The sequence below is a fragment of the Notechis scutatus genome, chromosome 3, assembly GCF_049901735.1.
Source record: "Notechis scutatus isolate UNSWTSFEM ecotype Mainland chromosome 3, rNotScu1.2, whole genome shotgun sequence".
NCBI lineage: Eukaryota > Metazoa > Chordata > Lepidosauria > Squamata > Elapidae > Notechis > Notechis scutatus.
Window position 1 is genome coordinate 39,052,339 of NC_142011.1, and position 12,388 is coordinate 39,064,726.

A 12,388-nucleotide genomic window follows, 5' to 3' on the forward strand; every position below is an offset into this window, starting at 1 on the left:
CAGACGGACACAGAGTTATTCAGTAAGCTTTCATTATGAAAGGTGGACTAGAACCTGAATTTCTCTATTTCTGTTCCAGCAGTCTAACCAGTATACTTCTGGTTAAAAGGAAAACCAAATTCTCTCTTCATATCCGATCTAGATATTCTTTTGACTCCCTCCCCCCTAAATTGACTAATGCAATTATTGTCTCTTCTCTACCTCTTTGAGATATGTTAAGAGAAAGCTATGAGTACTGTTCCTATTTTTTTCATCCAACTAACTTTTTTTAATTATCTGAATTTTACACCAACATGTTTGTGTGAGAACTGATATTTACCTCTTTGTGTCACTGTGAAGGCAAATATAATTAGGAGGAAGAGTTGTTAAATTGGATGCAGAAGTAAAGTGCAAATTTGTAGCAGCTTTGGCCGCAGGAGATAAAATAGAAAGGGTAATCTTGACATAACTACAACTTCTCCTGAATCCCCCTCTGCCTTTTCTATACCCTCCAGCAGAGGTGGTATTCAGCAGGTTCTGACCAGTTCTGGAGAACTGGTAGCAGAAAGTTTGAGTAGTTTGGAGAACCAGCAAATACCACCTCTGCCTGGAGATTTTACAGTATCGTTCCCCTGCCACACCCATCAAGCCAAGCCCATAGAACGGGTAGTAAAAAAATTGAATCCCACCACTGCCCTCAAGGCTTTAGTCCAATCCTTATTTTAATAGTTTTCATCTGTTACATTTAATCTTCTTGTTTTGTGAATTCTACCAATTATTTTTTCTTTTGATATCAAACAATGATATCAAATAATCAACATGCCTCCTGAAGTTCTGGGCTATTTTCTAAACTTTTTTTGACATATATACGGATTTTAAATGCCTAACATTGAATATAAATGGAGCAATTGTTCCTCAAAAATGAATTATTTCAGTACTTTAAACCACTTAACAAGAAATAGCTTTTTTTTTTTTTTACAAGAAATGCATATTAGAAAAAAAGGATATAAAATATTTCATTTGCAACAATTTGGTGAAGAATTTATTTCAGTGGGCACCAAAAAGAGAAATGAAAATGTTTTGTATGTAAACTGCCAATTACAGCCAAACCTAAGACTGCATGATGATTTATGGTACACATGTGGGGTGTGTGGAAATAGTATGCATGGCAACAAGAGTCTGATCATGGGAAATTTATGCTCCAAATGAACATAAAGTAACATTTGACAAAGGACTTATAAAATAATGAACTTACCATATGAAAATTGGTGTTTATTCAAAAATTGGAATGAAATAATTTGTTCAGAGGAAGATATTAAAACAACACATGGTAAAATACCAAAAGTTTTGTGTATGTATGTATGTATGCATGCATGTATGTATGATGGACAATTTAGAGCTTGTGGATGCATAAAGATACAAAAATGGTGATGCAAAATATATACATATATCAATGCCTTCACACAGAAGTTAAATGAAACATTATTTCAGAAAGAAGGATATCCCTGGTCAATATTGTTTCAATATCTTATCTCTGAAAATACTAAATAGCAATATAAGCCAAGAATGAAGTATGGCTGAAGTGAAGTTTAAAGCAGACATATATAAATTATCTGTGCTGCTGATTATATGGTAAAAATTCTGAAAAATCATTGGGAGAAATAGAAACACAATGAATTTAACACATTAGCTGGATTTAAAATTAATAATGGAAAAGCAAAGATGTTAACAAAAACACAAGGATGGAAGAGAATTGATGGGAAAAAATGGTTTTAAGATTGAGAAAAAAATGAAAAGTGTTTACTATGATAAAATATGAATTACATGCTATTTCAGAACAATTACATTAAGACTATGGAATGAAAGTAAAGACATGCTAAAATGGGAGAAATTACAGTTGTCACTGTTAGGGAAGAATATCTGTGAAAGAAATGAGTGTATTGCCTAGAATTATGTTTTTATTTCAAGCAAAAGCTATTTTGTTCCATTTAAGCAATGGCAGAAAGATATATCTAGGTTTGTATGGCAAGGGAAATGTGGAAATTATTTTTAGAGGCTTTTTAAAACCATGCCTGCTGGAGTTGCAAAAAAGCCAGAAAATTTTGGGTTCAGGTACATACAGTGATATGAAGAATGCTAAATAAACTTTGCCTTGTATATGTATTTATTCTGCGTATCTAGTTTGTTCCAACTACATGGGATATTCTATATGTTAGGCATTAACATGTCAATGAAGAAACAGCTGGGGGCAGTGCTCTCCTGTGGCAGAGAGACAACACTCTTCTCACACACTATTTGTGTAAGTTAAGTAGGCAGAAGAGATAATTAGAATCTTGTTTTTACTTAAGTTTTCCAAAAACTGAAATCAACATTCTTCTGAAGGGAGAGTGTACGGTAACAAAAATAATTCAGATAGTTTGCATTCCAGGAACTGTCTAGTCAATTTTACAATAATCCCTGGGTAACTTAACATTTGGACATAAAAATGTCTGCTGCAAAAGTCCTCTGGAAAGTTCGGTCTAGGTCATGTGAAAGGGCAGCAATGTCTGAATATTTTGGAATTTTTTTGCAAAGTTTAGGGCTAAGGCGTGACTAATATATTTGAAAAGCTAAGCCATCTCTTTCTGGTGGGAGGAGAAAAGTGAATATATGAACAAAGAATGTTCTTAGAATCTGGGAAAGCTGCTTATCAGCACAGACATGAAGAAGATGGATTTAATAATGAAATCTGACTACATTACAAGGCATATATCAGGGACCTGAGGTATCTTTGCTGTTATTTCCCTCCTCTTTTTCTCTTCATGGAAATAATGCTATCACAGTGATCTCTTGGGTGAGAAGCTCATCTTAAAGAAAAATGAACAGTGAGGCTTTAGGCTCATTTTAACCAAAATAAGATGCTTTTTTGTTTTGTAAAATAATATATTGTTTCCTTCTCATGGTTGAAGGCACTAGGGCCTGGCAAGGATTTTTTTTTTTAAGTTCGCCACTGTGGCTGCTACATACATATTCACTTCCTTCTGGTCTTGTGATGAACTAAACAAACCAGACAGGAACCCTCCACACTGGTGGCTGTTTCCACTGTAGCATGTATTTGTCATGCTCATCTTCCTTTCTGACAGTTCATCTTCATCTGGTTTTACGGCATGGATCAAAAAGAAATTATCATGAAAAACCTGGAAAGGATCAGAAACAGAAACCTCAACAAGGAAGAGTTCACCAGTGAATATTTGGTAAGCAAGCTGAGGCAATATTTCTGAGTATGGTTTTATTAATACTGCGTTTTAAGAAGACCACCCAGTTGTTTTAGTAAACCGCTAATTCATGCTTGTAAGGTTTGGGGTTTTTTTTTGTCTATGAAAGCATTTAAAATAGCATTGAAAGGGACAGATGGGGAACTGCCTGAACTTTAAATTACTGTAAGGTTCAAACTCGGTCCTTCCTGTTTTTTCTTGTGGGGTTGAATTAACTGAACGATAGTAGTAGCTTGATTGCAAAATGTTTGGGAGAGTCACTTGTTGAGATGGGCAGCTATAGAAATCAATCAAACAATAAATAAAAATAAATTTTTCACTTTATGGCGGGAAAGAAAGGAGCACCTGAGATTATAATTGATTTAGGAGGGCCGCAGACACTGTTGACTCCAGGTTGTAGGGAGCCTTTCAATTAAATGCTGTCATTTGCCTCCTTGCTGCTATTGTTCAGTTCCTCTTTTTCAGTGTGACCCATTCATCTGGTCAGAAGTAAGACATTACCCCTTTTTCTGACTCAAATTTCAAAATAGGTGAAGCGGCAGAAGCAGAACCAGTGGTTAGCAGCAGCAACCTCTTCCCACCTCAACCCCCAGCCCAAAGAGAAGACTATAATTTTAAAAATAATGTTTGCATAATCTTGAAGGATGATTAGCAAGAACCAAATCAAAAAGAGCCTTAGACTATCAAAGTCAGATTTAAAAAAAAACATTAATGGGAAAGGGATAAGAGCAAGGTAAAGACTATGATGACTGTGAATCGAGGCCTTTGATTTAATAACAGTTGTCAATGTCCCAGTATACTATAAATTGAAAATTATGTTTTGAGGAATTCCTTGGAATCCATGGGAGTTTTTAGCAGGTCACTAAGGGTAATTTTTTGAAGTATAGCAATCACGGTGTCCTCATGTAAATAATAGCTCTAATATAACTTTAGCTTGTATGAATGCTAATATTTGGGTTTGATAGGGAGTGTATAGACCATACCCTAGGCCTAGAATGTCTCTGATTCCTTGGCAAGAAATGACTTGAAAACAGAAATACCTTTTCATTAATTTTATAAAGAGTTGCTTCTCTATTGCTAAAGAAAAAAAAATTGCAACAGAAACTGGGCATGGCACTGATAGATATCAGAGTGCTAGAAATTAGAATTTTATCTTCACAAATAAATCCATATAGTTTCCAATAGCTATATTAAATAGTTTACCTCTGCAGAAAAAATCTTTGTGTATTGTCACCCTGTGTTTGGTGCCTACTAAGAAATCTGTAATTACCAAGTACAAAAAAGGCTAATATTTTAACTTCTTGCTTTCATAAGTGTGTGTGTGTGTGTGTGTGTGTGTGTGTGTGTGTGTGAATTTGAAATACATTTACACTGGTTGAACTTTTTCTATATCTGATGCTCTTCAAATGTATTGGAACTGCTTACTTCTTTAGTCATATTCATTCAGATAGGCTCACTGCCTAAAGCAATGATGCCCATAAATGTTACTTGTCAATTGCAATGCTCTTCCAGAGACATCATGCCTTGTTTCCATTGGCTCAATGTTTGGATTCTGTTATTGGTTTCCTGTTGCAGCTTGTTAGGCCCAGCGGAGGTTGTTTTTAGCCTTCAGATCTTTGCAGTAGAAAGCCTCTATTCAGTCTTTTGCGATGCTGATGCCTGTTAAGATTTCCTTGTTTCTTAAACTTGCTGTGCAGGCAGTGGTGTATTAACCATTAAGCAGACTAAGCATGTGCTTAGGGCACTAGGACCAAAGGGGACACCACAAAAACTTTTTTTTAAGTTTTTATTGGTTTTTAAAAACAAACATAAACAAACAAAACATAAAAACATCAAACCATCTTCCATATATGTACATACAGTGTGCCGGTTGGTTTACAAATTGTAAATTTGTGCTTCCATTTCGTAGTCTTCAATTACAATTACATTGCATATAATCTCGTATTTTCAATCAAAAATTAAATACCTTAGTATCACTATTAATCAATCATTTGACTATAATTTTATTCATTCATGTTTTACAAGATAATCATAATTTACTTAGTTTGTTTTATAACAGTTCATATTATCACCCCAAATCTATCCTAAAATCATTTTGTAGATATAATAAGAAAGAAGTACATCTTTATATATTTATTATTTTCTAAAAGTCTACATATTTCATTACTGTATTTTATTGTCTAACCATTAATAGAATAGATCCCAAATTTTATAAAATTGTTTATCCTCTTGTTCTCTAATTTCAAATGTCAATCTACTCATTTCAGCACATTCCAATATTTTCTTAATGATTTCCTCCTGTGATGGTGTTTTCTCATTTATTTCAAGTCTTTACTATATATTTCAGGTAAAATTCCCAATAAAAATATCTCTGGTTTCAAGTCTATATGTTTATTTGTCATTTTTTCCAACTACATGTGGATTTTAGTCCAGTATTTTTTAACATCCGCACAAGTCCACCACATATGGTAATATGAGCCAGGTGTCTGATGACATTTCCAACATTTTTCGGATTTATTCTTGAACATTCTTGCTATTCTTGTTGGGGGAAAATGCCTCCTGCAAAACATCTTATACAAATTTTCTTTATATGCTGTTGACATTGTCATTTTATAATTTTGAGACCACAATTTTTGCCATTTCTCTAAATCAATCCCATATCCAAAATTCTTCCCCCAAGCAATCATTGTTTCTTTAACTTGTTCTTCTAATTTAATTTCTAATAAATATCCATACAATTTTTTAATCACCTTTTCATCAGTACCTATCAAAATCTTATCTAAATCAGTCAATTTATCATATAAACCTTCCATTTTAGAATCTTTATCATACCTTGAATGTATTTGCGCATATGAAAACCAATTCATCTTTATACCTTGTTCCTCTAGTTTTTGTACAGATTTGAGTTCACCCTTTTCATTCAATATTTCACCATATCTAACTGTTTGTTCCTTTTTGTATATTATAGGATAAGAAAATGCTTCAATAGTCGATAACCACACTGGAATTTTCAAATAACATTGTCTTTTAATCTTCTCCCAGTTTAACCACAGAGACTCCCGTATATAATGTCTTCTAAAATACCCCTGTGTTTTAGTTCCTTTATACCATAAAAAAGCATGCCACCCCAACAACAAATCATGTCCTTCTAATGTCAACAATCTAGTATTTCTTAGTGTTATCCATTCCTTAACCCACATCAGATTTGTAGCTTGATAATACAACTCCCAATTAGGCAAACCAAATCCTCCTCTAATTCTAGCATCTTGCAAAAGTTTTAACTTTATTCTCGCTTTCTCACCTTGCCATATATATTTCAACACAATTTTATTTAAATCTTCAAAGTAATCTTTTCCAAGCCTAATTGGAATTGTTTGAAACAAATATAAAATTCTAGGTAATATATTCATCTTGATTGTTGAAATTCTCCCTATTAGTGACAGTTGTAAATTTTCCCATTTCGCCAGATCTAGCGCTATCTGTTGTTTAAGTTTGATATAATTATTCTCTTTTAATGTACTGCATCTTGCTGTCAAGTATATCCCCAAGTACTTGTTCTTATTCGTGACCTGAATTTTCAATAGGTCTGCCAGTTCTTCCTTTTGTCTTAATAGCATATTCTTTGTCAAGATCTTTGTCTTATCTTTATTTATTTTCAAACCAGCCACCTTTCCATATGTCTCTATCTTTTCTGTCAATTTTGATGCTGTTTCTAAAGGGTCTTCTAAGATGAAAACCAGATCATCTGCAAATGCTTGCAGCTTAAATTCTTCCTTTTTGATTTTCATTCCTTTTATATTCTTTTCATCTCTAATATTTCTGTTTAGCACTTCCAAAGTTAACACAAACAACAAAGGTGATATTGGGCCCCCTTGTCTTGTTCCTTTTCTTATATTAATAGGGTCTGTCAGTTGTCCCTCTATCATTACCTTTGCTGTTTGCTTATAGTATATAGCTTCTATTGCTTGAATAAATTTTCTAGCAAAACCCATCTGTTCCAACAGTAATAACATGAATCGCCAATTCACATTATCAAATGCCTTCTGTGCATCTAGAAATATCAGAGCCATTTGTTTTTCAGGATGTGCCTCGTAGTATTCCAAGGTGTCCAAGATTACTCTCATATTGTCTTTAATTTGTCTCTTCGGCAGAAATCCATTTTGATCAGGATGAATAAAATTATTTAAATATTTTTAAAGTCTTTCTGCCAATATTGAAGCAAAAATTTTATAATCTGCATTTAGTAGAGAAATGGGTCTATAGTTCTTAATTTGTAATGGATCGGCCTCCTCTTTTGGAATAAGTGTAATATAGGCTTCTGACCATGATTTAGGTATCTTCTTCTTTAACATAACTTCATTCATAACTTCTAGCAATGAAAGATTCAATGATTCTTGTAATGTTTTGTAAAATTCTGCCGGAAGTCCATCTGGGCCTGGTGCCTTTCCATTATTTTGCTTCTTGAGTGCTTCAGTTAACTCCATCATCGTTATATTGCTTTCTAACATTCTTTTCAGTCCCTTCAGGTATCTGAGGTAAATTAGCATTCTGTAAGTACTGTTTAACTCTTTCCTCATCAATATTCTCTTGCATATATAATTTCCCATAGAAGTCTCGAATGATTTCCTTCTTCTCTTTACTACCATAGCAAACTTGGCCTTGGTCATCTATTAATTGCAATATTTTCCTTGATTCTTTCTCCTTTTTCAATTTGTATGCTAACCATCTACCTGGTTTGTTTGCGTCTTCAAAGTAGTTCTGTTTAGCATCTCTAATTTTCTGTGCTAATTCTTCTTTTTGTATTTGACCCATTTTATGTTTAATTATATCCATTTTTAGCTTGATGTCCTTTTTCTGTGGCATTTTCTTTTTCAAGTCTTTTATACTCATCCTCTAAGGCCTTAGAGGCTAATCTTTTCATAGTATTTCTTTTCCTTGTATAGTCTATTATCAAGCCTCTAACATATGCCTTCATTGTATCCCATACATTCTGAATTGATGTGTCTTCTTTTTTGTTTTCTCTAAAGAAAAAAGCCAATTCTTTCTCCATCCACTGTGTGAAGTCTTTTTCCTTTAATATAGTATTATTTAACATCCATCTAGATCTTTTTTTTTGTCCTTTCCATTTAATTGTCATTGGATTGTGATCTGCCCAAGTACTTGTTTCAATATTTATTTCTTGAATATTAGTTATTAATTCTGTTGACATCCATATCATATCTATTCTGGACCATGATAAGTGTCTATTTGAATAGAAGGTGTATTGTTTAGTTTTAGCATTTCTTTCTCTCCATGTATCTTTTAAGTTTATTTCATCTACCATTAAAAAAAGAGATTTCTTTCTGTTTTGCTTTATTGTTTTCTGTGCTGTATTGTCCAATTTATTGTATACAATTCCATTAAAATCTCCCATCATAACTATATTAGCATAGTCCAGTTCAATTATTTTCATATATAATTTTTTGTAGAATTCTTCTTGTTTGTCATTCGGAGCATAGATTGCAATCAGGAGTGTTTTCGTATTATTGTCCATTATTTCCACCATTAGTATTCTTCCATCATCATCAGTATAAATCAATTTTGCTGGGGTGGTCTCTTTAATATATAAAACCACTCCTCTTTTCTTACATTGTGTCAAGGAAGTAAATATTTTCCCTAATTTTGGCTGTATCAACAATTGTTCATATTGTTTTTTACTATGTACTTCTTGTAGACAAATTATATCAAATTTTAATTTCTCTAATTTATGAAAGGTTTTCCTTCTTTTAACGGCTGAGTTAAGTCCATTTATATTAATTGTAATCAATTTTTTCTCTTCCATGGTTATATTTTGTAGTTAACTTTAGCAGCTCTTGTAGATCTTAGTTCACGTTGTTCTTTGGCTTCCACCTTTCCACCTACTGCATCTTCTTTTTCAGTCGCCATTTGGCAGTCCTCTTAGAATTCAATTAGTGAGATTTCTTTTTCTGCCTCTTCCTCTTTCCCTCCAAAAAATTCTGTATAAAATAATTCCGCTTTCTCAATTGAGTCAGTTCTATGTCTCTGTTCTTGCTATGTGAACATTAAACCTACTGGAATCAGCCATCTATAATTCACCTCTTTTTAAAGTAGCATTTTAGTCAGGAATCGGTATTCTCTTCTCATCTCTCTCACTCTTCTGGGTATTTGTTTCAAGACCACAATTTCCTCTTCTTTATATTTCAATATTTTCTCTTTTGCCACTTGCAATATTTGTGTTTTAATGGCTTTCTTTGTAAATCTAATATGAACTTCTTTTGGTAAGCTATTTCTCATTGCATATCTTGTGAAAACTCGATAAACCTCATCTATTCTATCCATCATCTTCTCTTGAGTTATTTCCAAAGCTTCAGCCAGTATTTCTATCATTATCTCAGCTACGTTTTGTCCTTTTTCTTCCTCTACATTTTGGAATCTAAGATAGAATTCTGATCTATCCATCTCCCATCTCAACATACCACTTTTATCTTGTTCAACCACCGTTAATCTATTATCAATATCTCCAATCTTCTTGTCTCTTTGTTTATCTTCTTCTTCAATTTTTTGGAATCTCTCATCATATTTCAACATCATTTGTTGGATGTTCTTCACTTTTTCATCGGTTTTCCCTGTTCTTTGTTCAATGTTCTCTGTTCTTTGTTCAATGTTCTCTGTTCTTTGTTCAATGTTCTCTATTCTCTTTTCAACATTCTTTGATCTTGCTTGAATATTTTGAATTCCTTGCATAATCATCTGCAGAGTCACTTTTTCTTGTTCTTTTTCTTGCTTTAACATTGTCTGTATTGAACGTTGTCCTCCAGATGGTGGAGAGGAAGAAGTAGAAGTTGAAGAACCAGGAGCTGTAAATTTCCTACTCATTTTAAGCAATTCAAAATCTTCAGGTTCTTCTAAACCTTAATCCAATTGTGAAGTAACCAATTATGGTTCAAAATAAAACTAGTAGAAAAAAGAAGCCCAATAATAATGATAAAAAAGGGGGGAAAAGGGAGGGCAAAATTTCTTCAGGTTCTTGTATACCTTAATCCAATCAATAGTTAGATGGAGAAAAAGGCTTGGAAAAAAAAAGAAGAAAAAAAGAAAAAAAAAGGAAAAGGAAAAATTCTTCAGGTTCTTCAACACCTTAATCCAATTGAAAGGTCTCAAATAGAAAAGAGTGCATAAGAATAAACCAGAAAGGTAGATGAAAAAACAAAAATACCAGGAAAGGAAAAAAAAAAAGGCTATTCCCTTAAAAAAAAAATAATACTAAAGCTTTCCCTTTAAAATAAAAAGCAAACGTAGAGATTGGACTTCCAAAGAGAAAAGAAAAACAAAGACAAGCTCCAAAAGCCAAAAACCCCAATAGTTATTAGAAGAAGAAAAAAGATAAAATGAAATACAATAAAGCTGGTGAGGAGGGATAGCACAACTTTGAAAAAGTAAAAAGAGCACACTGCACTTTGTTTAATTATCCAAGGCTCTTATTATAGCTCTCTTCTCCAAAAACTTATCACCTTTTTCCCCCCTAGATTTCAACACCAGACTCCAGCTGTTGATAGAAACCCAGAAGAGACCCTGCAATAATACTCTCCCATGCTCTTCCCTTTATCTTATCAAATAGCAATGTCCTTGAAAGAGAGTCTTAGTTCTTTCTTTCTCAGCTTTGTCTGGTCACAGGGAAATAGAATATTTTCAAGCCTCTAGTTGGCAGTGTTACAAAGTTTCTTTGCTCTCACTTTCCCCCTCCTTTTCCAAGAAAGATATAATAAGAATTAATTAAAAAAAGAAAAAGATATTTAAAAAAAAGAAATAACTAAAAGGGAGCCTCTAGCCTAAAATATTACAAAATTAAAAAGGAGGAAAAAAAATAGATGTAAAAGAAAAAACCAGTCCAGTTTCAAAATATAAGATCATGTATAGAAAATCCAGCAATGAGAAAAAACAACAACATTACTTTGACATTCCTATTTAAAATCGCCGCTTAATCACGTCTGTGAAAACTTTTACAGATTCTTTCTTTTCCTTAGGGTGTCCTTTCAAATCTTAAAATAAAGAAAAAGTTCTCACCAAACCGGCACACTCTCTCTTTCTGTTCTCTTCCATTTCGGAGCTGTCCCAACTTCAGCAGCTTTAATGGCTGCCTCTTTGCCGCTGGCAAAAAGAGCTTCTCCTGGATCTACCAGGGACTTTGTGGTATCCCTGGGATCGACAGGATGCGCTCTTCACTTTCACCATCTCTTCGGGACAGTTTAGATCCACTTGGACCGTCCAGGAGCAAAGATATCGGCTGCGATCTCAGATCTCCAAGATCGCATGCCGTATCGTCGTGACGCCAGCTCCGCCCTCCACCACAAAAACTTTTATGTAGCCTATGCTTGGAGGGGGGCACCAAGATTTGTCAGTGTTTAGGTAACCAGTGAGCCTTAATCTGCCGCTGTGTGTAGGTATTTCCCACTCCATCTCTTGGAGGAACTGACAGGGACTGTAAAAATTCCTAGCTTGAGAAAACAGGGTAGAATATCATCTGCTATAATAATGCATTCATTGTTGTATTCTTGGATCATCAATGTTCACAGATGACTCAGTTATGACTAAAATATTCTTAGTGTGTTTTATGAAATGCTCCAGAAGTGTTTGATGGAAAAAGCTCTTCACTGCTGCCCTACAATGTCTCCAGGCCTGATAAGGACAGAATGCTGGAAAAAAAATGGTGGTATTGCTTTCCTTGAAACCTCTATCAGTTTGAACAGAATAAAACCAAATTATTCTCATTTATTTAGACAATACTAATTTTTATTTGCTTATTTTTGTGGCATATCTTCTGGTTTGGTTGTTTATTTCTAGTATTTGACTTTAGCTGCAGGATGAAACTGATAATTGATGGTAGAGCAGTGGACAATTTCCAAGCAGGCATGCAAATGATACATATTTACAATTAAGAGTCAGGGTTGGCTTGTTTTACTATCAGAATTGAACACGATCCATTTCTCCAAATTATTTCAAACATTTTGAGGCCACTGGGATGATACTGAGTGTCATAATACTTCTTGATCTATTGTGTACTGACCATCTATCCAACAAAGGATAGATGTCAATTATTATTCCCAACCCCAAAGCAAGACACTGTTAGCTCAAGATATACTACTGTCTGTAGAAAC

General features: G+C 33.8%; 1 protein-coding gene across 6 annotated transcripts in view; it reads left to right on the forward strand.

Annotated features, from left to right (window-relative positions):
* The first annotated feature begins 2,599 nt into the window (after window positions 1-2,599).
* PTPN22 (protein tyrosine phosphatase non-receptor type 22) overlaps window positions 2,600-12,388 on the forward strand; it is a 42,275-nt gene continuing 32,486 nt past the window's right edge. For 4 of the 6 annotated variants that reach the window (XM_087959569.1, XM_026675151.2, XM_087959571.1 and 1 more), the window contains exon 1: window positions 3,004-3,212. In XM_087959569.1, the coding sequence (XP_087815695.1) occupies window positions 3,126-3,212 (87 nt within the window). In that variant the 5' untranslated portion in view covers window positions 3,004-3,125. Of the gene's footprint in view, window positions 2,744-3,003; window positions 3,213-12,388 lie in introns of those variants that run through there. The other 2 variants (XM_087959570.1, XM_087959572.1) reach the window with 1 other exon arrangement.